Below are 25431 nucleotides of genomic sequence, written 5' to 3' on the forward strand. Positions count from 1 at the left end.
TTGCGTAACTTCTGACGTAGGCGGAAGTGCGTCGCGGTACCGGACGTGGGGCGGGGCCTTCTCCGCCCCCTTGCCCAGGGCCAGCTTCCTAAAGCTAAAGAACCCAGCCGGCGTCTCTCGCGATGGAGGCGGTGAGGAGCGCGGGAAGGTGGCGGGGGGCGGGGGTACGCTGTGGAGCCAGAGACCCCAGTCAAGGGACTGGGGAACCGGGACCGGCGCTGGTGCCCAGTAAACGAGAAGCAGGGTGTCTGTCCTATACCGTGACCCTGCCCCTCCGCTCTTTCGTTGAGCGCATCTCAACGACTGGGCCGCGCCGGTGCTTGCCTTCGGTCCACGGTACTTTAAGCCCGAGCGGGCAATGACTCCTGCCTCCCTCCTTGAAACCCACGCACTCCCTGGCGATCTCGGACCTCCTCCTCATTTAGCACCTCAAGCCCTTCAGAGGTTTGCCTGAGAAGGGTCGTGAGCCCCTTCCCTAGGTGAAGCAGGGGGTTCCGAGGGACCCCCGCTTGCAGGTAGCACCTGGTCCCCAGTTGTCCGAGTGTGAGCCATAGAATCCTTGGCAGGAGGGACTTCTGAAAGACTTTTATACTGCTTTGAGGTGTTCAGCGAGGTAACTTACCCTTAATAAGACTGAAAAGTGGGGTTTCCCTGAAGGAGGGAATCTCCCAGTGTTAGAGGCCACTGTGTCCCTGATCTAGTTTAGGTCATGCCCTGCTCTGCGATTCTAAGCAGGTGTATTGGCCTAGCTCCTTCTTGGGTAGGAGGCATTGACAGATTTTGGCAGGTCCCTGTCATCCTCCCAGAGTTGCTGGAGGTCCCCTACTATCTGTACCTCTCTTCACTCTCAGGAGCCTTGGTCTGGCACTCTGGAACCCTTCCCGTTCTCTTCCTTCCTTCCATGTAGTCTTTGTCAGACAGAGTAGCTCTTCCTCTCCTGGTTTTTATCATCTCCTCCTGTAGTTGTATGACGGCTGCAGGTTCACCTTTCTCTGGATCAGTTCCATGCCCAGAGTAATTCCCTTATTGTACTCTTTCTCTGCCTGCAGAGAGGTCATGTCCCTCAGGTTATAAAGAAGAAACCAAACCAAAGTAAAATGATTTGCAACTGGTCACCCAGGCAAGGGAGTAAGTTATTATAGATTAGGAGGATTTTGAACAAAAATAAAAGATCTTATTCCATTAAATTCAAAATGACATTATTTTTTACTTATAAATTATTATGGTTTACAAAGCATTTTTATATGGATTTTCTAATTTAGCCATCATAGTTTATGTACTGGATTAGAAGTTTCTTGGAATAGAAATTGTTCTAAAAAGGGGGGAAAAAAAAAAAGGGAGTACACTGGCAGTCCAGTGGTTAGGACTCAGCCTTTTCACTGCTAGAGCCTGGGTTCGATTACTGGTGGGGGAATTAAGATACCACAGGCCACGTGATGCAGCTGATAAATAAATAAAATGAAGATAATAGAAAAACCCTGCTTGGAAAATGTTTAGCCTAACTGCAGTGGAGGCAAGGGCAAATCAGTGACAGCTGTTATTTAAGGTAGACTGTAGTGAATGCTATCATCAAGATGTAAAAAAAGGACTGTGGCAGCATAGGGGAGGGAGAAATTACTGTCAGCCCACGAGAGGGCGTTGCAGGTTGAGAGAACAGTGTGAGCAAGGGCATAGAAACTGGGGTGTGTAGTGATTAATTGGGGGTCAGGCAGTGTCTTGATGTTGCTGGAGCTTTGGATTTTGGTCATAGTTGGAGAAAGGACTGGGAAAGTAGGTTGAGGTCAGGTTGAAGATATTGCATACCACATTCAGTTTGAACTTTGTTTTGTAATAAGGGGATCCATGGAAAATTTGGGGCTTCCCAGGTGATGCTAGTGGTAAAGAACTTGCCTGCCAATGCAGGAGACACAAGAGACACAAGTTCAATCCTTGGTCAGGAAGATCCCCTGGAATAGTAATGACAACCACACCAGTATTCTTGCCTGGAAAATTCCATGGACAGAGGAGCCGAGCGGGCTACAGTCCATGGGGTTGCAAAGAGTTGGACATGACAGTGCACGCGCGCGCACACACACACACAAGATTTATGAGCAAGGTAGTGAGTGTACTTTAGGAATATTCCTAATGACTTTCTGTAAATGGAGAAGCTACTTCAGAAAGTAGTGAGTTCTTGGTTCCTGGAGTTGAAAGTCCCAAACCTGAGATGCCTGGGGAGAGAACTAGTGACAGTATGAAAGATGAAGAGGAAGTAGATTTCCTCTTCTCTTAAACTGTCAAGGGTAACAGTTTAGAGAATGTTGCAGAAATGTGATGTAAAAGGCTATGTTAAAGCTGTGAAAGTGGAAAGGAGCAAGATGGATCTGAGGCATTTATTTTTAACATAGCAGCTTAGTTGATATTAAGGACAAGTTTAGGTCGTGCCCTGCTCTGTCATTCTAAGCAGACATGTTGGGATAGCTCATTCTTGGAGAAATCAAGACCACAGTTCAGGTACCTGGGAAGAGAGCAATGCAAAAGCAGAGGTGGGAACCACAGTTAAGAATAATAGGTTTGGAGGGACAAATGCTGTTCTGTCTTGTATTGAAGCATTTGAGGAGTCTCTGTGACATCTATGGTGGTCCAGCAAACAACTGGAAAGGTGGATCAGGAGTTTGGAAGAAATTGTGAGTCTTATAGCAGACATAGGGTGTGTCTCTGTGAATAATATTTTGTACTTACGTAGTACAGTAGTCTCAAGTCCCCTTTGTTATTAAATGTAGAGAGAGGAGACATAATTGCCCCACTCCTGTGTGGAGAAACAGGCAGAAAGAAAGTCATATTCAATTGTGTCTGACTCTTATGTAGGTATCTATGTCTCTGTTTAGCTTTGTCTCTTTTCTCTCTCTGTAATGTAGTCTTAGATCTCTCCGTCCATATCAATGTGAATCATTACCAGTTTGAGTGTTAAAAAGCAAAATACTTGAGAATTATATGCAAACTCACATGCTAGGTGATATGAGGGAGAGACACAAAGAAGTGTAAGATAGTTTCAGGCTTCCAGGAATTTACAGTCTGTTCAGATAGATAATGAACAAAATAACTGTAGCACAGTGAAGTAAGGAAGTATCATATGGTGGGTACAATAATTTCTACAGAAGTCACTGTTTCTGTTTCTTTGTATAGGTCTTTGTGAGACTGCTTTACTGCTAAACAGTCCTCTCTCCCACTTATAAATGATGAGGCTGTTGTTCCGATAGCTATGCCAAAATGCCAGGCCATGATGAAAGTCTTATGCAGCCCAGAGAGAAGAGAGGGAGATTATCCCCCTGCCCCCACCCTGGCCTATTAGAGGAGGGAAATTTAGAGCTATCCAACCAACTTGACCTGTTTACCAGCCAGCCTCCCAGGTTCAAGCCAAGGCCTTTAAATTCATGTTACTACTGCAGCTGTGGAGGTGAAGTGTGACTTTAAGTTACTTTGGGAATATTACCCAAAAAGAGCAAATAGAGTCAAAACTATTGATTCCAGCAGACAAAAATGACCATGATCTCTCCTTGGGTTCCTAGATAACAATGAAATTTCCAAATGTTCCCACTTGAGGGAGCACCGAGATAGATGCTCTGAAGGTTTCTCTGTATTCAGAGCACTTTCTAATCTCAGACTGTCATGAACAAGGAAACTTGGAAAAACCAGCCCCCTCTGGGCTATAGCAGCCTTTGACTCACAAGGGTGCTGAGAGGACTCAGTTCCCTAGTTTCAGAACATTTATCCTTCCCATCTACCCCTCAGTCACTCAAACTTTGATCCTTGCTGTCAGTCAACTGCTGGGATCCTCCCCAGATGCGGCCCTCTCTCATGGTAAGGTGTATGTCAGTGTCTCAGCTGCCTACACCTACGCTTAGTGACTATTTGAGGGAAAGCAGTGTTGTCTCTCTGGCTTCCATATTTTTATAAGTAGGTCTGTGAAAGTCTTATGGGACCAACTTTAAGCTCATATTTTCTAGTGTCAGCTTTTAAGTCCTAATGTTTCATTAGGCAATGTAGTATATAAGGCCATGAGCTTTGGAACCACACAGACCTGTATTCATATCCCCATTTCACCCCTTGCCAGCCATGGGCAGGTTGCTTAATATTTCTTGAACCTCAGTTTCCTAATCTGTGAAAATAAGGCTGATAATAGTATTCACCTCAGCATTATTATAAAGATTAAATGAGATAATATTTCTGAAGGACCTTGTAGTGCTTTAAAGGAAGTCATTAGTTTACCAGCCCTTCCCCTAATGTTGCTAGCTTAAATGGATGTAGCCTAAGATAGGCTGAATCTTTGTTTCTCTTGTCTCTCCAGGTCCCTTCTTCAGATATCTACCCAGCTGTGGAAAATGAGCATCCTCAAGGTAAGTTTACTGAGGAAAGGAAACTGGTATGCAAACAATAGCCTGATCCTAATTCGTCTTCAGCAGTGCTTTTGAATTTCTCCCAGCGTCTTCCCTGGGAAAATCAAGGCTGGGCCAGATAATGTGCCAAACCACATAAATCAGGAACAAGTGATTTTGCAAGATCACCTAAGAATAAATCTTGGGCAGGATGAGGATGATTAATATCTTCAGTCATCAAACCACTTTAGAGAAACTTTTGAGGTACAGGGAGAACTTCCGTAGGCAACTCTGGGCTGGCTAACCATGTTTTCGAAGTCCCTGGTATGTTCTGAGTAGCCCAAACAATGCCACTAGGATTTTATCATCTAGCGCTCTCACTAACGCCATTGAGTATACACAAGAAATTATAGAAAGCATTTGAAAACCCTTAGAACTAATCCAGAAATAGAGGCACTAAACCCTAAAATTCAGGGCACAGGAGAAGGGAATTTCAGCATCTGCCCAAATACCTGGTTAGAGTAGGGTGGTCCAACCCTGGTCATCTGGAAAGAAGCAAAATTATAGGCATCTCTGGTAGAGGGTTTTGCCTAGGAACATTCTTAGTCTTTCTCGGACATGTTTATGGCATCAGGAATACATACTTTCTCAGAGGATTAAAATATAGGATGAGATTCTGGGATATATTATTAAAGGTCTGTGAGTTCTCCACAAGAATTTTTAAATGTTCTATTTTCATGTCATTAGTATCCCAAAAAGTTAATATAGTCATATTTTGAATTACCTGGATGATTCTTTATAATTGATGACTGCACCATGATGTCAGTGCTTATTTTGTGTTTCTGAGTGCATTTGCATTAGCACCAACTGAGGCAGGGGTAAGAAACTCAAATTGTCTACATGGATCAAGTAGTGACATGGGTTGCATATGATTACAATAACCTGTGGTTCTCGTTGCATCTAAAAGGAGGCAGCAACTAGCCTAGTCTGTTTAATTGCTGCTATTCAGGAATTCAAGACCTAGTTTTGTCAGATCTTCTGATTATGAAAAGACACTGAGAATTTGGATTCTTATAAATCTCCAGATTTTTTTAATTGGGCAGCTAATTTAAATTATTTAAATTAATTATTTAAATACTGGGAAAACCAAACCAAATATGTTTGCAGGCCTGTAGCCTGTAATATTATTTAACTGTCATTGTAGCATGTCTTGAACTGGTGCCAAAAGACACGTTCTTGGGAGTCTGTGAGTTTTCAAATTTGAAGAACAATGGTGGCCTTCCAGTTAGAGATGGTGGGTTTAATACATGTATCTACTTTTGTTCCTTCACAAAAAGCCACTAAAGCCACCATGAAGGAATTATTCTTGAAGGTACAAAAACCATCAGAATAGGGAGAACAAGCAAGGAGACAATAGCAATGAATTTTTGGAAGGTGGAAAGCAGACAGAAGAGTGATAAATGACTTAGCATACCTGAGAAAACTCAACTGTAACTAGCCCAGAGGCACTGAAGGTCTAAGAAAGAGTCACAACCCAAGACTTCCTATCCCACTAAGTGCAGCTGGAAAACTGCCCATCCTAACTTTGGCACAGACTGGAGGTACAGAAATGGGCTGAGGTACTATGCCGACAAAGGTCCATCTAGTCAAGGCTATGGTTTTTCCAGTGGTCATGTATGGATGTGAGAGTTGGACGGTGAAGAAAGCTGAGCGCCGCAGAATTGATGCTTTTGAACTGTGGTGTTGGAGAAGACTCTCGAGAGTCCCTTGGACTGCAAGGAGATCCAACCAGTCCATCCTAAAGATCAGTCCTGGGTATTCATTGGAAGGACTGATGCTGAAGCTGAAACTCCAATAATTTGGCCACCTCATGTGAAGAGTTGACTCATTGGAAAAGACCCTAATGCTGGGAAGGATTGGGGGCAGGAGGAGAAGGGGACGACAGAGGATGAGATGGTTGGATGGCATCACTGACTTGATGGACATGGGTTTGTGTAAACTCCAGGAGTTGGTGATGGACAGGGAGGCCTGGTGTGCTGCGATTCATGGGGTCGCAAAGAGTCAGACACGACTGAGCGACTGGACTGAACTATGCTGAAAACGCGAGCGTGAAGTGAACTATACTAGATGCTGAGACCCTAGTCCTTTTCCCCGACTCAGTTTTCAGAATGCTGATAGAAAAGACTTCATCCTCAAGCACAAAGTCAAATGAATAATCCTTTTCTTCAGAATCCCACCAAAGGAAAAACCTAAAAATGTAAGTACTGACTGTTCCCCATCTAAATAGTTCACAGTTAACAAGGCTCATCTATACACATAGAGCTTCTAATCAGCTTTAAAGACTCCATTCTTAAAATATGGTTTGAATCCTCCTTTAAACCAAGGATTACCAGACATCTAAAGAAAGCCTCTAATGTGAAGAGTGATCCAAATTGTCCACCCAAATGAAGAAGAAGAAGAAGGAAAAAAAAGACAAACAGGAAAAAAAGCAACAGAGGGAAAAGTCAATGCATAAAGAAGAAAGCTTTAAAAACTAACATTAATACTTACTCAAATAAAGAACTTATTTCCACCATGAAGCAAGTATAGGATGCAATTTTTTAAAGAAAAGGAATGTTCAGAAAAGAAAAAAGGAGCTCTTAGAAATTAAAAATATAACAGTAAAAATGTTTAAGTAGGAGGTTTAGAAAATCAAGTTGAAGAAATCTCTCATAAAGTAAGAATTAAAAATCAAAGTGAACTCACAGACATAGAATATAAACTTATGGTTACCAAAGGAGAAAGAAGGGGGATAAATTAGGAGTATAGGATTAGCAGATACAAACTACTATATATATAAAAGAAACAACAAAGTTCTACTGTATAGCACAAGGAACTGTATTTGGTATCTTGTAATCAACTATAATGAAAAAGAATAAAATGAAAAAAGAGGAAATAGAAAAAAGAAACAGTGGTTAGTACCTCCTTATCCTTGGGGGATACATTATAAGACTCCCAGTGGATGCCTGAAACCACAGATAGTATTAAACTGTATATATGTTTTTTCCTATTTATCCTTCCTTACCTACATACATACCTATGAGTGTATGCATGCTAAGTTGCTTCAGTCATGTCTGACTCTGTGCGACCATATGGACTATGTAGCCTGCCATACTTCTCTGTCCAAGGGATTCTCCAGGCAAGAATACTGAAGTGGATTATCATGCCCTCCTCTGGGGGCTCTTCCTACCCAGGGATCGAACCCACATCTTTTGTGTCTCCTTCATTGACAGGCGAGTTCTTTACCACTAGCACCACCTGGGAAGCCCCATGCATACCTATGATAAAGTTTAATTTACAAATTAGGCACAGTAAGAGAGTAACAACAACAGGAATAAAATAGAACAATGATAACAGTATACCAAGAGTTATGTGAATGTGGTTGGTCAGTCTAATAAGAATAAGGTGTATGTGTGCTCATTCGTGTCTGACTCTTTGTGACCCCATGGACTATAGCCTGCCAGGCTCCTCTGTCCATGGAATTTTCCAGGCCAGAATACTGGAGTGGGTTGCCATTTCCTACTCCCAACCCAGGGATCGAACCTGCCTCTCTCAGTCTGTCTACCTCTAAATACCTTTCTGTACAAACATACCTTTCACATCTTGACTAAGCATTTTTCACACACTGACCCTGTAACTTTTGCAGTTGAGATGCAACAGCAACACTAGCATGATTTCCTGTTTCTTCTAAGTTTCACAGATAGAAGATTCATTTTTATCATAGATCTTAGCAACCTCAGCATATGATTGTTTTTCTTTCCCTTATTAAGTTAAGAACTTTCACCTTTCACTTATAGGAAGCATTCTATGTTTTAGGACTTCCCCGGTGGCTCATTGGTAAAGAATCCGCCTGCTGTGCAGGAAATGGGTTCAGTCCCTGGGTTGGACACACAAAGAGTTGGACACAACTGAGCAACTAATCACACACACAGCACTAGGGCTTCAATGTTACATATGCTTTATGGCCAATTACTAAACAAAATAAGGGTTTGTTATTGTTGTTTAGTCGCTAAAGTAGTGCCAGACTTTGCGACCCCATGGACTGTAGCCTGCCAGGCTCCTCTGTCCATGAGGTTTCCCAGGCAAGAATACTAGAATGGGTTACCATTTCCTTCTCCAAGAAGCTCGGAGTCTTAACCACTAGGCCATGAGAGACGTCCTCCAGAATAAGCATTACTTGCACAGAAGCACAGTGATAACATCCATGACAGTCTGATCACTGAGAGGGCTGCTAATGAGTAGTGGATGGGATATGCTGGACAAAGGGATGATTGCCTCCCACGACTGGAACTGCGCTGAATAGCAAGAGATTTCATCACGCTGCTCAGGATGCCACACAATTGGAAACTTATGAATTGCTTGTTTCTGAAATTTTCTATTTAATATTCAGACAGGGTTTGATTATGGGTAACTGAAACGGTGGAAAGTGAAACCTCAGATTAGGTGAGCAGGGCAGGGGGAACTACTGTGTTTTAAAAACAACAGAAACAAACTTTAAGGGTCAGTTTTGGAAGTCCAAATAATAGGAGTTACAGAAAGAGAAAAATGACAACACAGAGGGAAGGAAACAATCAAGCAAGTAATTCAAGAACATTTCCTAGAACTGAAGAACATTAGTTTTCACATTGAAAGAACTCGTTGAATATTCAGCACAACGGGTGAAATTCTCCCACCCAAAGCACAATCATCATAAAATTTCAGAACACAGAACAAAGAGAAGATCCTGAGTTTCCAGAGAGAAAATAACAAGACATATACAAAGAATCAGAAGGGCCTGGGACCCCAAACTCTCAACAAGACCAGAAGCTTAGAAGGCGATGAAGCAGTGCCCTTGATATTCTGCAGGAAAATAAAGTTCAACCTAGAATTCTATAGCCAGACAAATTATAAATCAAAGATGAGGGTAACATAAAGATATCTGCAGGGTGCAAGGTCTCAAAAAATTTACCTCCCATGCACCCTTTCTCAGGAAGCTGCTGAAAAATGTGCTTCACCAAAACAAGGGAATAATCAAAAAAGAGGAAGTCATGGGATACAGGACACCAGAGTGCTAATACAGGAGAGACATGAAAGGGGTCCCAGGATGGCAATGAAGGAAGATCTCAAGATGACAGCAGTGCACGGCAGGCCAGCCAGCCCAGATTTGAGCAGGTCGGAAGGCTCCAGAGAGACTTCTTTGGGTAGTTAAATTGATAGACTATCCCATGCTTCTGAACTTCTTGAAAGGAGACTTAAACAATTGGTAAAGAGTTTGGGGACTGAATTAGCTATAAGTTCTAAACATAGAGAACTAAGCAAACAAAAAGACAATTGTTAACTCCAAGGAAAACAAAGTTGTGAAGGAAGAAAAAAATCAGACTTTACTACTTGACATATCTCAGAATAATGAATATTCAGTCAAATTATTTAAATACTGATGCAGTTTAACTTCTGGGAGAATGGAGGGTTGGGAGGTACAGGTTTATAATGGGATCCTGGTAGGAAATAGAATTGAAAATTTTCATCTTCCTTGTATGATAATAGAGAGTACCTGTAATCTTCCTTGCATGATAATAGTTAATGCCAAAAAGTGAAAAAAAAAAGGTAGCAATATAAGCATATTATTTATAGACATAGAAATAAGTACCAAAATAATCAGCTAAAAGAGGATTCATCTCTGGGGAGGGGTGGAGGGAGGTGGGTGCTAGAAACTGCAGTTTTTCTTAACAAAATTATAGAACTATTTGACTCTCGACTCTCTAAACTGTACCTATATAACTTTGGTAAAAAATTAAAAATGAAAAACAAACAACTGGTTAGGATTTAAGAGCATGAACTTTGGAATCACGTAGATCTATGTTAGAGCCTTTCTTGTTACTAATGATGTGACGTTGAGCAGTTTTTGTTTTATGGCTTTCTTTCTGTTTTCTCAGCTGAAAAATGACAATATTTATTTGCCTTACAGATTAAATGACATGATATTTTTAGATATACAAGCATACTATATAGCACATTTGGGCTATTATTTTGGGGGTTGCTGCTCCAGTAGAGCAAGCAGTTAAAATCAGAGGAATGGAAAGGTAAACACAGCCATTTGTCTAAAGTAGGTGGGATGATTTCTGATTCACAGGGTCATCCCAAGATGGACTCTCAGGTTGTTTGGGGCCAGGTCAGTTGAGCACTGGGCTCTAACTTAGTGCTGTTCTAAAATGGCCCACCTTGGACCATGACTTCCTCATCTGTGAGTCTAACAATAATTTTAAGAAGTTTACTTCTTGGATTTTAAGAAGCTTAATTACATTTTAATTGAGAAAGAGAACACGTGAAAATGTGCTAAATATATGAGAAGGAAAATGAGTTAAAGATGAGGAAAAAAAAACTTTTAGACTAGAACAGGTTAATGAAAATTTGATAGACTTTCTGTTTTAATCAGCCATCTTTTGCCTAAGGAGCCAATAGATACAGTTCTACCTGGGGTTGAAGTTAGATGAAATGGTTTCTAAGGAGTTTATCCAGGTTTTGTGGGAACAATAGAAACAAAACAGAATATCTGTTCCTGTTGTCCTTTATCAGGGGGCCTTATAAAATCATGCTGTAAATATCTGAGCAACTACAGCACTTTTATTTTCTGCCTCTTTTGATGGTGAGTTGTTGCATGGGAGGAAGCTACTAACTATCCCACCCTATGCAGAGACTCCAGAATCCAACAATAGCGTGTATACTTCCTTCATGAAGTCCCATCGCTGCTATGACCTGATTCCCACAAGCTCAAAACTGGTTGTATTTGATACTTCCCTTCAGGTGGGTGAAATCCTCTTTTCCCTTCCCCCTTCCTTGGAGCCTCTGGTTCAATACCTCTCATCCTACCTCATCCCAAGGGTGATAACGCTTGTCGTCCTATGTGGTTAGGCTCCCATTTTCCCCAGCGTACCCAACCCCTGTTCCTTTCCAGCCCTGCCTCCTGTGAATTTTCCTTTGTGGTTATTACTCTTTCACTACAGGTGAAGAAAGCTTTCTTTGCTTTGGTGACTAATGGTGTCCGGGCTGCCCCTCTGTGGGATAGTAAGAAGCAGAGTTTTGTGGGTAAGCAGTTTTTGGAACGCTGTTTTATTGGTATCTTGTACTGGGCAGGGAGAGAAGCCTTTGAGCAGTGCTGAGGGGTGTTATCTTGGCCTCTAGGCATGCTGACCATCACTGATTTCATCAACATCCTGCACCGCTACTATAAGTCAGCCTTGGTAAGGCTCCTGAGCCCATGACCAAAACCACTTTCCCTGCCCAGAGTCCCTCACTCTCTTTTCCTTTCTTCCAAGCAAACTACAAGGGGTTACTAAAGCAGAGAGATCAAGTCTCAAGTTCCATTGTCTCTGCTTTCAGGTGCAGATCTATGAGCTGGAAGAACACAAGATAGAAACCTGGAGAGGTATGTGGAGAACTGAGGGCTGTAAAAGGATAAAGGGATGGAGAGTTTCTTGGGAAACAGTTTTTCATGGTAATATTTTGTGGACCTCCCTTTTCCCTTCAGAGGTGTACCTACAGGACTCCTTTAAACCACTTGTCTGCATTTCTCCTAATGCCAGGTGAGTCCCACCTATCCATTTGTCCAGAAGGGGAAAGAGCCTTGCCATCAGCATAGCTAAGGCCCTAGATACCCAAAGAACCAGGAACAGAAGAGAAAAAAAAAACACTCCTCCCAAACACACACGCACGCACATTCTTTAGGTCTGGTCTGAACCCACTGCTCTTATCCCTCAACCACCTGTTTTCCCTGTTTGTAAACACACTCTAAAGAGCTACTTCAGCACCCTCAGGCCAGCCACTGTGGAACTTATCATTAATCCCTACCTTCCCACAGCTTGTTTGATGCTGTCTCTTCATTAATTCGAAACAAGATCCACAGGCTGCCAGTTATTGACCCGGAATCAGGCAACACCTTGTACATCCTCACCCACAAACGCATCCTCAAGTTCCTCAAGTTATTTGTAAGTGCTCCTCAGCCCAGCTTTTACTTCTTATCTACTGGTTGGAGGAGTATCCAAGGGTAGTTTGAGGGGCCTTGAAAAAAAATCAAGGTGATGGTTATTTCCTCAGATCACCGAGTTCCCCAAGCCAGAGTTCATGTCTAAGTCTCTGGAAGAGCTACAGATTGGCACCTATGCCAACATTGCTATGGTCCGCACCACCACTCCTGTGTACGTGGCTCTGGGCATCTTTGTACAGCACCGAGTCTCAGCCCTGCCAGTGGTGGATGACAAAGGTGAGGGATCGGGCACAGGGAGAGGAGGGCTCCAGGGAGGCAGTGGGAAAATCTGCTGTCCCCTCAGCTCAGCCTGGAAGGTGGTTCTGTAGGCAGGGGGAGCCTTGGATGCCAGATCCTCCTTGCTGAGCTGCCTCTGTCCCCCTAGGGCGTGTGGTGGACATCTACTCCAAGTTTGATGTTATCGTGAGTGATTGTGGGGGGGGGGTGGGAGGTAGGGAAAAGGGTGGGGTGTTGAATGTGGAGAGGGAAAAGAAGAGTCTCTTCTGGGACCTAAGGGTTTTAGAAGCTTCCAAGCTTTCAAATTCTGTTTGAAAAGGAATTGAATAAGCTGGGCGTGGCTTGTGGGCATGGTTGACACCTACTTTAAATCACTCTGTGAAGTGGGGTGGGCTCAGGGTTTGGGGGCTGGCTCCCTTGCTTCCCTGCATGAATCTTCCTCTCTCTCCCCAGAACCTGGCAGCAGAAAAGACCTACAACAACCTAGATGTGTCGGTGACCAAAGCCCTGCAACATCGATCACATTATTTTGAGGGTGTTCTCAAGTGCTACCTGCATGAGACTCTGGAAACCATCATCAACAGGCTGGTAGAAGCAGAGGTAGGAGGGCCAGCAACCCAAAAGGAGCTGGGGGGAGCAGCTCTGGTTTGGCATAGAGGGTGGGGACTGACGGGCTCACCTTAACTGAGGCTGGCACTAAACATCCCTTTCTCCCTCATGGCTCTATACAGGTTCACCGACTTGTAGTGGTGGATGAGAATGATGTGGTCAAGGGGATTGTATCCCTGTCTGACATCTTGCAGGCGCTGGTGCTCACAGGCGGAGAGAAGCCCTGAGCCGGGGGAAGGGGTCGGCAGCACCAGGGCATATGCCCCACTCACTGCCTGCCCAAAGCTCTGGGAACCACAGATGAGACCTTTAGAGAATTGTGACTCTGTTCCCTGCCCAGGAGCCCCCTACCCTTCTACATGGGAGGAGGGAACATGTAGGGGAGGAAGGAAAATGTATTTTTAGCTCTCCTTATCCTCACCCTTGAGGAAAACTTTCAGCCTAGCCCATCCTAGCCCCTTTCCTTTTAGACATAGCCCCCTTTCTGGGTGACCTATGGACTCTGTGCTCCTCAGGCAAATCCTGATCTCTAAGAGATCCCCAGACCTCACCCAGCCTTTGCCTCTGTCCCTGACTCCACCCTAAGATAATAGGCACAACAGAAACTCTTCATAAAGATGTTTTTATTCATCATGTTTCTTGCTGTATGGAGGAGGCTGAGTCCATGTAGTGGCATTTCTTCCTCTAATGGGAGTGGGGAGGATCATGGGGAGGAGGGCCCTTGGCTTCCTGTGCTGTATGCATATGAGAGGAGATGAGACTTGCAGGGAGGGGGAGGGTAGAGTGGTTAGCTGAGGTTATTGCTTTTCCTGGCAAACCTAATTAAAATGACAGGAGCTTCTTCATGGTATTTCGGTGTTTGATTTTTGTAGTTGATAGACACTACTGCTCCGTTTCTACTTCATATGGCTTCTTCAACTCATCATTAAGAACAACAATAATAGCACACACACACATACCTTAAACTGTGTGCCAGCCACCATTCTCAATGCTTTACATATATTACTTCAATTAATCCTCAGAACAATAGTAGATACTATTTCAGTTTTACAGATTTTTTTACCTGAGGTACAGAAAGGCCAAGTAACTAGCCTAGGGCCACACAGTTAATAAAAAGTAGAGCTAGGATTTGAGCTGAAACAATCTTGCTTTAGAGCTTATGCACTTTACCACTACACTACATTCACTGTCTTTCTAATTTTCTGTTCATAACTGTTTCCCACCCTATTCCCTGCAGTCTCCTTATCACCTCACTTTCTCCTCTGCCTGGACCATAGCTGGCACCCAAGGAAAGTCCCATAACAGTGCTAGGTCTTGGTCTCCAGAGAGTAGAAAAACCGAGGGTCTCCTCTAGGTAGGCAGAGAGACCTGCCACTATCATCCACTTTTCTTACAGAAGGTTGGACTCTGGATTTTGCTGAGCCGACACTGTCTTTGAACTCGTAAATCCCTTTCTTCCAAGGTAGATAAGAGCTGGAGAGTGAGGGGTGAGGAGCAGCAGGATTATGGTCACCCTTTCAGACCCTCTCCCTGTGCTGAAACTACGTGGACCAAAGCAGTAGTCCAAGCAAGAGGCACCATAAGGGCTGCTAGATGGTTGGGTATGAACCACATTCTGGGGACTGTCTCACCACTGCCTTAGAAATATGGTACCATTTCCTATCCCAGATTTGAAGGAGTTTCAGAGTACTTCCTTGCCCCTACCCAGACCGTGCCCGATAACTCATGACCCTGGCTCTTCTGTACTGTTTCCTCCAAACCAGGCTTCTCCATGGAACACAGGGAAAAGCACCGGGCACTCGTCCAAGCTGTGCTCTCAGTGCTGTGTTGTGGGCTTTGGAGAAGCCCCCGCTTCTGCATTCACCCCTTCAAAGCTCTCACAGCACATTCCCACTCTTGAGGGAGGGAGGCTTATAAGTTATGAGAATTAGGGTATGTTTATGTGTGTGTGGGTGTGTGCATGATGGAAAGGACAGATGTCGCCTTATGTCACATTCCATCGTGTCTAGGGAGGAGGCAAGGACTTTTAAAGCCTTGGGGCTCTGGTGGGACCTGGGTGGAAGGAAGCATCTTCAAGCAAGAGCCACCCCACTGGTGTAGCTGGTAGGTGTAAAGCGGGCTGAGCGGATGGGATAGAGGATGTTTGGGTTCTCTCTAAAGGTCTGCGTTAGGGAGCAGGAGGCCTGGGTTTTGTTTCCGTGGTTCCCAGTAAGTCAGTCCCCGTCCTAAAACAACCCTCCTGGCTCATTGCCTTAAAGGAAGGGTCTGTGCCCAAGGCTGTGTATACTTCAGTGGAAAATAAGTTGGGATCTGCTTCTCCTGTCCCCCCAAAAAACCCAACCAGTCAGTCTCAGGGTATGAGGATGGAGCAGAAGGAAAGACAAGGGATAAAATTTGGGAGCCTCATAGCCTTCTATTCTTACCTATTCATCAGGAGAGGTGCATTATCCATTCTTCAGCACTGTTGCCATACACACTCTTTTCTCCCACCTCCCTGCACCCCTCCTCTCCACTGGAGCTGCTGCCATGGTTGCCAGGCATGGTTGCTAAGTCTCTGCATGGAAGGGTTGGCGTGGGCTGTACTGCCACTAACATTACCATGGTGAATCAGGGGACACCTGGTATAGGCTTGGGGGGAGGGATCATGCAAGCAACCACCCCCACCCCGGACAGAATGAGCCTAAAATGTGATCACCTTGAGCACCACTCCAGGTGGGGGTTGAACGAGCTAGGCACTGTGGTAGTGGTGACAGAGAGTGCTACACTGGAAAATAGGGGCCAGTTGTATCATTGCAGTTGCTAGGGGATTAATTTAGCTAAGGAAGCACACCATTCCTCCTCTATACCCTCTGAAAGGGTGCAAGTGCGTAAGCACTCTTTTCCTCCACAAGTCTGAGCAGAGTTCAGGCTGAGAACAGTAGGACCCCCAAATCCTGGCTTCTGGATTGGGGGTTGGGAGAGCCTGCTTCAGAGAGAGGTCTCCATGGGTGCCCAAGGACAAACATCTAAGGATGAAAGTGCGGGCAGCTTCGATGGCTAAGACAGACTCCTGTCCTGCTGTGCCAGCAGCCCTGGGCACAACACTGAGAGGGTAAGGAGTTAAGGGTGTGGGGGTGACCCTTTTTGAGCTTGGAGGCAGCTCTCCCCCAGAGTTGCACAAAGGCTGCGGGCAAGCCACCACCTCCTCCCTCCACCGCATGGAAGCTGGTTACTCATCTCCTCTCTGCACCCGAACGCCACTGCCGCTAAAAATAAACCCCCCAACCATGGGCCAGCCCTTCCTGCACCCCAACCCCCTGGAAACCAGCAGAGAGTGGCAGGCGGAGACCTTGAGTTCCATTGCCATCACCTCCCTGATGAAGAAATCAAAGTCTGGGGCAGGATGTCAGGGACAGAACGCTGCTGGTCAGGCACTCCGAGAGGCAGGAGAATGAAGGGTTAAAACGGCGGGAAGGTTGAAGAAACGGGGGCGGGGGTGGGGGCACTGTCAGCTTGGCAAGAACAAGAAATCCCCTGCCCACTCGTGCGGGTCCCATCAGGCTTGGGGGACAAGAGCAGTGGGAAGGGGCGCCCAATCCCGGGCCCCAGAGGGCGGTCGTGCACGTGGGGGAGGTAGCAGCGCGGAGCCGTCCGCGCCGTGTCACATGCGCGCGCACACACACACAGACAGGCACACACGTGTGCCTGGGTATATATAGTCCCCAGTCGCTGGGCCCGCAGCTCTGCAGTGGGCGCCGGCTCCCCGGGCTGGGAGGGGGCTTTCGGGGCGGGTGGGAGGGTGGGGGGCCGGGGTGGGGTGGGGCAGGATGCTGGATGGCCAGCTCTTCTCCGAGGGGCCCGATAGCCCCCGGGAGCTCCAGGATGAGGAGTCTGGCAGCTGCCTCTGGGTGCAGAAATCCAAGCTGCTGGTGATCGAAGTGAAGACTATTTCCTGTCATTATAGTCGCCGCGCCCCTCCTCGACAGCTCATGGACTTCCAGGCCAGCCACTGGGTCCGCGGGCCCCAGAGCCGCACGTGAGTGAAGGAGGGGTAAGGGGAAGAGAGAGGTGGGGCAGGGACTGGGGTCCGGACCTTCCCGTGGGCACCAGCCAGCGCTGCTGTTCCCCCTTCTCTTTCCCACGCCTCCCCCAACCCCATCCCGAAGGCTGGGGCCTGACTCATCCCGTTTGTTTGGGGGCACAGGAGTGGGCGTGAGAAAGGGCAGGTGAGATGGGGCAGATGCTGTTAAAGTGTGCATGGAGAGATGGCGAGGAGTCCCGCTTCGACTTCAACCCTAACATATACGCACGTGCACACGCGCACACACTCACACACACCCCTCCACCCGGCGGCCCCAAGTGGCCTCCAGCGCTCCCAGCTCCCCGGACCTCGGCTCCCTTCCCCCACAAACTGCTCACCTGGGTTCCTGCTCATTGTCCCAGGTGTGGGCCGCGCCCGGGATCCCCTGAGCCGCCGCCCCGCCGGCCCTGGGCCTCCAGGGTGCTGCAGGAGGCGACCAACTGGCGGGCGGGGCCCCCGGCCGAGGCCCGAGCCCGGGAGCAAGAGAAAAGGAAAGCGGCGTCGCAGGAGCGGGAGGCCAAGGAGACCGAGCGAAAAAGGCGCAAGGCTGGTGGGGCCCGAAGGAGTCCCCCTGGTCGGCCCCGCCCGGAGCCTCGGAACGCCCTTCGGGTGGCCCACTCTGCAGGGCTCCCAGCTCCCTCAAGGCCCGAGCGCCTGGGGTCGGTGGGGCGACCGCCCCGTCCATCCGCGCAGCCGCAGAGCAACCCTGGGGCAGCGTGGGCGGGGCCCTGGGGCGGTCGGCGGCCAGGGCCCCCCAGCTACGAGGCTCACCTGCTGCTGAGAGGCGCTGCCGGGATGGCCCCGCGACGCCGCTGGGACCGGCCGCCACCCTACGTGGCTCCACCTTCTTACGAGGGCCCCCACAGGACCCTGGGGACTAAGCGAGGCCCCGAGCCCTCGCAGGCGCGCGCCTCTTCAACCTCTGCGCCGACTAGGACAGAGGGAGGGTGCGCAAAGAAGAGGCTAGATCCTCGGATCTACCGGGACGTCCTAGGGGCCTGGGGTCTCCGTCAGGGGCGGGGTCTCTTGGGGGGATCCCCAGGCTGTGGAACAGACAGGCCAAGGCTGGAGTCCGGTAAGGGGGCCGCGGAGAAAAGCCTGAGGCTGGCTGCTGCTGGCCTGAAGAGTGGTGGCGACGGCCATCCCCAAGCTAAAGCCGCTGGGAGCCCAGGCACAGTTCCTGCGGGGTCTGCCACTGCCTCCTCTAGCCCCCCGCGTCCCACTCCCAGGTCCAGACCCCATCCCAAGGGCTCCGGGGAAGGGAGGGAAGGTAGAGACCAGACCTGGCTCCCCAAACGCTGGGTTCCCTCCATTAGAAAGCAGCCGCCCCGACATAGCCAGACCCTTCCCAGACCCTGGGCTCCAGGAGGCACGGGATGGAGAGAGTCCCTGGGTCTTAGAGGGGAGGCAGGACCGGAGACCTTGGAGGGTTGGAAGGCGACCCGACGCCCCCACACCCTGCCCCGAAGTTCCCGTGGCCCCGCTCGTGGGGAAGGCGTCTTTGTCATTGACGCCACTTGCGTGGTGATACGCTCCCAGTACGTCCCTACCCCTCGAACCCAGCATGTGCAGCTTTTGCCCGCCGGGGTGCCGCGCCTTGTGGGGAATGCCCCCAGCCAACCGAAACCCAATAAAGAGGAGGGAGAGGGGGCCGCGGTCCTTCCCTCCCCTTGCAGAAAGCTGCCGTTGAGCAGTCGCCCTTCTCTCCAATCCAGTGGGGGACGCGGGCTCGAAGCTGAGGGCGGGAAGCCCGCGGACTCCTCACTGGAGGAGCGCGCCTCCCGCATCTTGGGGCTCCCGGTTGGCGAAGTAGACCTACAGGATCCCCCCATGCAGCCAGGTAGCCCAGAGCACTCAGCCTTAGGCCCAGCGGCTTCGGGGGGAGCGCGCGGTGCCGAAGGATCGGAGAAAGTGGCGTCGGGCCCGCGGCGCGCAGGCCGGGGCTGGGCGCGAGCCCCTGGACCCTATGCCGGGGCCCTGCGGGAAGCCGTGTCCCGCATCCGCCGCCACACCGCCCCGGACTCCGACTCCGACGAAGCTGCGGAGCTCAGCGTCCATAGCAGCTCTTCTGATGCGAGCGACACAGAAGCCTCGGGCGCCTCCTGGCGGAAAGAGTGGACCGGGCCCCCGGAAGGCGGGAAGACAGCCGAGCTGAGCGGCAATGCCCGAGAGATTGTAGGTGCCATCAGCAAAACCGGGGAGGTCCTCTTCGGGGCGAGGGACATTAAGGGGACTCCACAGGGAAATAGGGAGCAACAGTGAGAGGCCCTTTTTGTATTTATGTCCCCTTTCTTCCTCACAGACTTCCTTGTACCCCTTACCTATACCCACCCATTCCTGTACTCAACATGGAAGGCACACAGATGAGAGGGAGCACATGTCAATTCATGATTTTTTTTTTTTTTCAGGAGAGGTGAGGGTGTGCAGTAGGCTTGAATGCCTGCTCCACTCAGTGCCTGGGGGTAAGGTTTTCAGCAGGGCCCAGTGCACTAGAGGGAGCTGAGCAGAGAGGCCTAGGTGGGATTAGGCGGGAGGGCAGGGATGGGATAGTCAGGGCAACTGCAGGCCAGGGCCTCTGGGCAGGAGGAAGAAGGTGATGGAGAGGCCTCAGACTGAAGTGATCAGGTGACAGAGAGGCCCTTGGCAGAAGCCACCAGCAAAGCAGAAGGGGACTCACTTTGGCTTCACAGATCTCGGGTTCCAGCCCCAACTCTGACACTGATTTGCTGGGTGACCTTAAGCAAGTCATTTCCCTTCTCCAGTTCCCATAATATGTAGAATGAGGGAGTTCTAAGGTCCATTCCTGATGTTTTGGAGTCCTAGGAGAGGCTCTTATCTCAATCCTCCCCTCCACAAGACAGGAATAAGTGAACAGAGTCTGAGGGTCCCTGGGTGGCTTCATGGACACCTGCATTCACTCTCAATTCAAGAGACTGTGCAGGGTTTGCAGAAGAGCCAAGTAAGTGGGCAAGGACTCCTATTCCAGTCTCTCAGGTTTAGGTGTAGGATCCCTGAGGCAGGGCAGGATGGTGGGCTTGTCACTGTCCCTAGTTTGTGGTGGTCTGAGCTGGGGAGGGAAGGCACCCAATGAAGCAGCTTGGGACCTTTAGGCCTTCCCCTGTTCTTCCTCCCCAGTGTTCCTTGGTGACACTCTAAATAGTTACCACGATTTCCCACCCAGGTGGAATCACCCATCTGACAGAAACCTGAGAATGTCTTACATGTTTCTGCCTCTTCCAGAAACCAACAAGGGAAGGAAGAGGCTAGTCCCCAAAAGCCTGTAGGTGTGCGGTGTGATACTCGCTGTAGCCACTACGGGGCGCGCGCAGGTCGCGGATTTCCCTCGTAGCTAATCCCCAAGTCTTGCCAACCCCCGGCACTGCCAGTTAATCAATTGCTCCCCAGTTCCTGCGCGAGGGTCCCCTGCCTTGCCGTCTCCAGCCATGCGAGATCGCGAGTAGGCCTCTGGCCTTGCAGACCTCTGGAGCGCGTGGAGCCCCTCTCTGTACTCGTCCACACCAAACAGCTTGGGATTCAGACACTGAAATATTTTTTTCTCTTCGATCTCGGACACCTCCTCTGTCTCTATTTACTAGCCATGTGAGCTCGGCCAAATCACTTCACCTCCCTGAGCCTCAGTCTCCTCATCCGTCAAATGGGGGTTTATAAACACCTACCTCGCAGGGTTGTTGTGAGGACTTAATACGATAATGTATGTAAAGCGCCTTGCACAGTACCTGGTACACAGCAGGCGCTCAATAAATCTAAGCTTCCCTTTGTCAAGCCTTGGCATCTTTTTCCTCGACCCATTCCCCACAGCATCCCTTCCCCCAGGGCTCCTGTGCTCCTTCCTGCCCGGTGGGCGGTGGAGGAGACCCCTTTCTCTGATGGAAACTCCGGCCCACCCCTGTCTCCCCCAGTGCGGACTCTCCCTTCCTTGCCCCCCACCCCACCCCTGCTGGCTCTTCCCATTGCTTCGATGCATTCCCCCCACCCCCCATTCCGGGCAAGGGCTGAGTCAGCCTGGGTAAATTTAGCCGCCGACTAGGCAGGCGCGGGGGCTTCGCTCAGACTCGGTCGCCGAGTCCTGGCCCGGCCCTCGGCCCCGCCTCTGCCCCCACCCCCACCGACTCCTGACAACAGCATCTCCGTCTCAGCGTTCCGATCCCCAGCCCCGCTCTCAAACCACTTAAGTTTTGGTCTCCAATTATCTCAGTGTCACTCCCCATCCGCACCGGGAGAGACTGGGCAGGACTGGGAGGTGGGGCAGGGTAGGGAGGCTGCTGGATTGGGCCCTAAACTGGACGTCTGACCTTGGTTCAGTGGGATGGCGGGGGGGGGGGGCTTTGGGGGCTTTGAACCTAAATGGATGACATTGGTCACAGTCACCCAGGAAGGTCCTTCCGTCTCAGAACCTGCCTGGAAACCATACTGCCAGGTTTCAAGTTAGCTCTTGCTGGAGGAAGTGAATTAAGTAGGGGTTCACCTTGGGCAGAGATCAAAGGTTTCTGAGTTCTGTCTTCCTTCCACCTACAGTTCTAACTTCTCCTGATTCTAACTCCTAAGCATTTACTGAGCACCTGAGAAGAACTGGGCACTGAGCTGAACTCCAAGAAAGAGATAAGTAAGACCTGCCTGATGGGGTGAAGAGAAAACACGTAAATAATGATAGGTTGAGCAGTGGGTGTTAAGTATTATAAAGAATCAAACAAGGTAGATTGTACAGATTCTGTGAGATCATGAAAAGCTCCATGGAGGAGGTAGGCATCTGAGATAGCATTGGGGAAAGGGTTTCCAAGCAGAGGGACGGCAAAAATAGAGGCGTGAATGTAAGGGAAATGGTTTGTTTAGGAAATTGTCAAATAGTCTGGTTTGACTGGAGTTGAGGATACATTCAGAGGAGATATGGAAGATAAAGGCAGGAGTGAAAACAGAGGCCAAGCTAGGGTGAGCCTGGTCCAGCTCAGGGGTGTGTGCCTTTGACCTCTGGGCCTAAGAATAGGATGGACTCCCGGCTAGGAGGAAGACTGAGGAAGACCAGGGCAGTAGTGAGAGCATCTGCCTGGATTTTGCTGTAGCTCAGGGGCTCCCAGGCTCTGGGACTGGCAGGAGAGGTGAAGTGCATGGGAAAGTAGAGGGGTTCCACAATGCTACCTAGGCTTCTTTGAGGCTGAACACACAGGGGGCTAGTTTTAAGAGCTTACGCAGACTGCTGTCATTGTTAGACAACTATGGTAGTGTTGTATCCAGAACATGGACTCGGGGACCTGGCAGCCTGGGTTTAAATCTTGCATCTACCTCATATTGGATCTTCCCTTGTAGTTCAGTTGGTAAAGAATCCACCTGCAATGCAGGAGACCCAGGTTCAATTCCTGGGTCAGGAAGATTCCCCTGAAGAAAGAAATGGCAACCCTCTCCAGTATACTTGCCTGAGCATGGACAGAAAAGCCTGGTGGGCTATAATCCATGGGGTCGCAAGAGTCAGACATGACTGAGCGACTAAACCGCCACCACCTCAGACTAGCTGTGTGACTTTGGGCAAGTTGCTCAACCTCTCTGCCTTAGCAGCCTCAGTTATAAAATGAAGTTATTAATAGTGCTTTTTTCATAAGCTTGTTGGGAGGATTAATGATTCAATATGTAAAGCACTTAGAACATCTCCTGGTACACAGTAAGTGATATATGTGTTGAACTCTGATTATTATTTCTCTTTAGGGCTATTTCTTTAGTATTGGGAGTATTAGGTTAGGAGATGGGAAGAGAGAAGTAGAGGCAGAGGAATAGAAGGGAGAAGCAGCAGAGGCTGAGAGGAGAGGGGATTCCTGGGGTGGAGACAAACAGCCCCTTGAATGGGTGAATGGTGTACTGAGAGCACATGGGTGGTTGGGATGTCAAGTGCAATACCCGCTCCCCCAGGACTTCCTCCATCTTTGCCTAAGGATGAAATCAGCACCAGCTGCTAAAGATCTGGAAGAAAGGGTGAGAGAGAAGAAGAGGAGGAGCTAGTACAGGCCCCAGGGGGCCAGCCCTTGGTGAGCCATATCTCAGACTGGCCCTGCAGGGCCCTGTGGGTGGGAGGCTGGAGGCTCCCTGCTGCGAAAATGACTTCTAAATCTGGCTGCGTCTGCCAGCCAGCCAGCCAGCCTCAAGACAGAGGCCACAACTACACCGCCCCCCGCCCCATGTTGGGACAGCCTTGTAGGGACGGCAATGCTGGAGAGTGTGCTCAGGTGGGGGCAGCAGCCCTCAGGTTACCACAGGATGCTCCTACCCTCCCACCAGCCAAGTTCTTCCCAGGGAAGCCCCTTTCTGAAGGGAGCTAAGAGCCCCCTCCCCCTTCAGACTCTCAGGAGAGCCCTGGGACTTCCCGAGATAGATCACAAATGGGTAAATGAAACAAAGAACCAGGCCATAACTCTGGGACTTGTCGTCAGGAGTGTGTGTGTGTGTCTGTGTGTGTGTGCGCGCGAGGAGGAGAGGAAAAGGAGAGATGGCTGAACATGAATATGTAGATATTGTGCATTCACTCAGTTATTCATTTGTTGCTCACCCATTGAACATGGATGCCAGGCCCTAGGGACACACAAAAGACTCAGACCTGTTACCTGTCTTCAGGGAGTTCACACATCTAGGCTGTATGAGAAACAGGGAAAGGGATTTGGAAGAGGAAATCCACAGAGTCATCACAGTGCAGGCAGTACAATATAATATATGTTGATAAAGGCATTCCCACAGGGTCTAGGGGAGCATAAAGGAAGGAATGGCTCCCAAGCTGAGACTTCTGAGCAGTCAGAATATACCCAAGCCTTTGAGAGACAAGTCACTGAGGTACACATGTTAGTGAAGGAAGGCTCAGCCTGGATCCATTATCTCCTCTGCGTGTCCTGGTGTGAGGGCTCCCTCCCTTGAAGCCCCTGGTACTATATAGCCGCTTTTAAAAGTTTTATTTAACATGGACCATTTTAAAAGTCTTCATTGGTGTGTCATTGCTGCTTCCGTTTTATGTTTTGGTTTTTTGGCTACAAGTCATGTGGGATCTTAGCTTCCTGACCAGGGATCTAACCAAACACCCCCTGCAGGGGAAGTCTTAACCACTGGACTGCCAGGCAAGTCCCTTACATAAGCTTTTGTGAATCTTTTTAGAGAAGAGTTACTTCATCCATCCATCTATTTATGCATGCATGCATCCATCCTTTTATTTATTCATCTGTGCATCCATACATCCCACCCATCCATTTATCCATCCATTCACCAACTCATCTGTCATCCTTCCATCAATTTACCCATTTATCCATTCCTTCCTTCCTTCATCCATGCATTCATCCATCTGTCTTAACGAGGGCATGTGATGTGCCTAGCTCAGTGTTGCAAGAGATGCCAAAATGAACAAAACATAGAGTCCATGCCCTCAGAAAGCTAGAAGCCAGTAAGAATATGAACAACATACACAGATGTTCCACCCACAGAGCAGCCAGTATGTGCTGTTAGTGAAAGTCCTGCCAAGAAGGTGCGTCAGGAGGCAAGGCCACTTTGCCAAGGGAAATTAGAAGAGCCTCATGAGGAAGGCAGCTTTGAGATGAATTTCAGCAAGGCGAGATGGGGAAAAGGTTCATTCCAGGGTGTGGGTGAAGGTAGAGAGGTGGGACAGCACACAGCTTTCACAGGGAGAACAGGCTCTGGGGAAGGCAGAGTTGCAAAGGGATGGGATCTTGGAATTTGCATAGGAACCACATCATGAAGCATCCCAGAAAAGCAAGGATAAAACATTTGAGGACTTCCCTAATGGTCCAGTGGCTAAAACTCCATGGTCCCAATGCAGGGGACCTGAGTTGATCCCTGGTCGGGGAGCTAGATCCCACATGCTGCAACTAAGAGCTTGTATGCTGAAACTAAAAGATCTTGTATGCCACAACTAAGACCCAGCTCAGCCAAATAAATAAATATTAAAAAAACAAACGAACATTTGAGCTTTAGTGAGAGGAACTGAATGAGAGATGAGGGACAGAGAGGTTTTGCGTAATTCTCTAAGGGACCATGAGCTACTCAAGGGCCTTTGATTTAGTTCTGTATCACCTATAAGCTTGGCCTGGAGCAGGCTCTCAGCAGATGCTGGCAGAAAGAAGGAACAAATGATA

The 25431-nt window shown here is 48.6% G+C and overlaps 2 protein-coding genes across 4 annotated transcripts; both read left to right on the forward strand.

Annotated features, from left to right (window-relative positions):
* The first annotated feature begins 72 nt into the window (after window positions 1–72).
* PRKAG1 (protein kinase AMP-activated non-catalytic subunit gamma 1) lies at window positions 73–14086 on the forward strand. Of its 2 annotated transcripts, none has more exons than XM_081596784.1 (12): window positions 73–336; window positions 4325–4373; window positions 11062–11171; window positions 11372–11453; window positions 11550–11608; window positions 11748–11793; window positions 11896–11950; window positions 12226–12352; window positions 12462–12627; window positions 12776–12813; window positions 13081–13227; window positions 13359–14086. In XM_081596784.1, exons 3-12 carry the CDS (start codon window positions 11100–11102, stop codon window positions 13461–13463), a joined length of 897 nt encoding a protein of 298 aa, XP_081452910.1. In that variant the 5' UTR covers window positions 73–336; window positions 4325–4373; window positions 11062–11099; the 3' UTR covers window positions 13464–14086. The 2 variants fall into 2 exon arrangements, with proteins under 2 accessions (XP_081452910.1, XP_081452909.1); XM_081596783.1 differs by having other exon boundaries at window positions 73–131.
* A 618-nt stretch (window positions 14087–14704) lies between these two features.
* DDN (dendrin) lies at window positions 14705–21079 on the forward strand. Of its 2 annotated transcripts, XM_081596780.1 has the most exons (4): window positions 14705–14837; window positions 15246–15339; window positions 17180–17251; window positions 17659–21079. In XM_081596780.1, the coding sequence occupies exons 3-4, from the start codon at window positions 17205–17207 to the stop codon at window positions 19556–19558; spliced, it is 1947 nt and encodes a 648-aa protein (XP_081452906.1). In that variant the 5' UTR covers window positions 14705–14837; window positions 15246–15339; window positions 17180–17204; the 3' UTR covers window positions 19559–21079. The 2 variants fall into 2 exon arrangements, with proteins under 2 accessions (XP_081452906.1, XP_081452905.1); XM_081596779.1 differs by lacking the exons at window positions 14705–14837; window positions 15246–15339 and having other exon boundaries at window positions 17043–17251.
* Window positions 21080–25431: the final 4352 nt, after the last annotated feature.

This window comes from Giraffa tippelskirchi, chromosome 4 (genome assembly GCF_054371585.1).
Source record: "Giraffa tippelskirchi isolate mGirTip1 chromosome 4, T2T-mGirTip1v1.2.pri, whole genome shotgun sequence".
Lineage (NCBI taxonomy): Eukaryota > Metazoa > Chordata > Mammalia > Artiodactyla > Giraffidae > Giraffa > Giraffa tippelskirchi.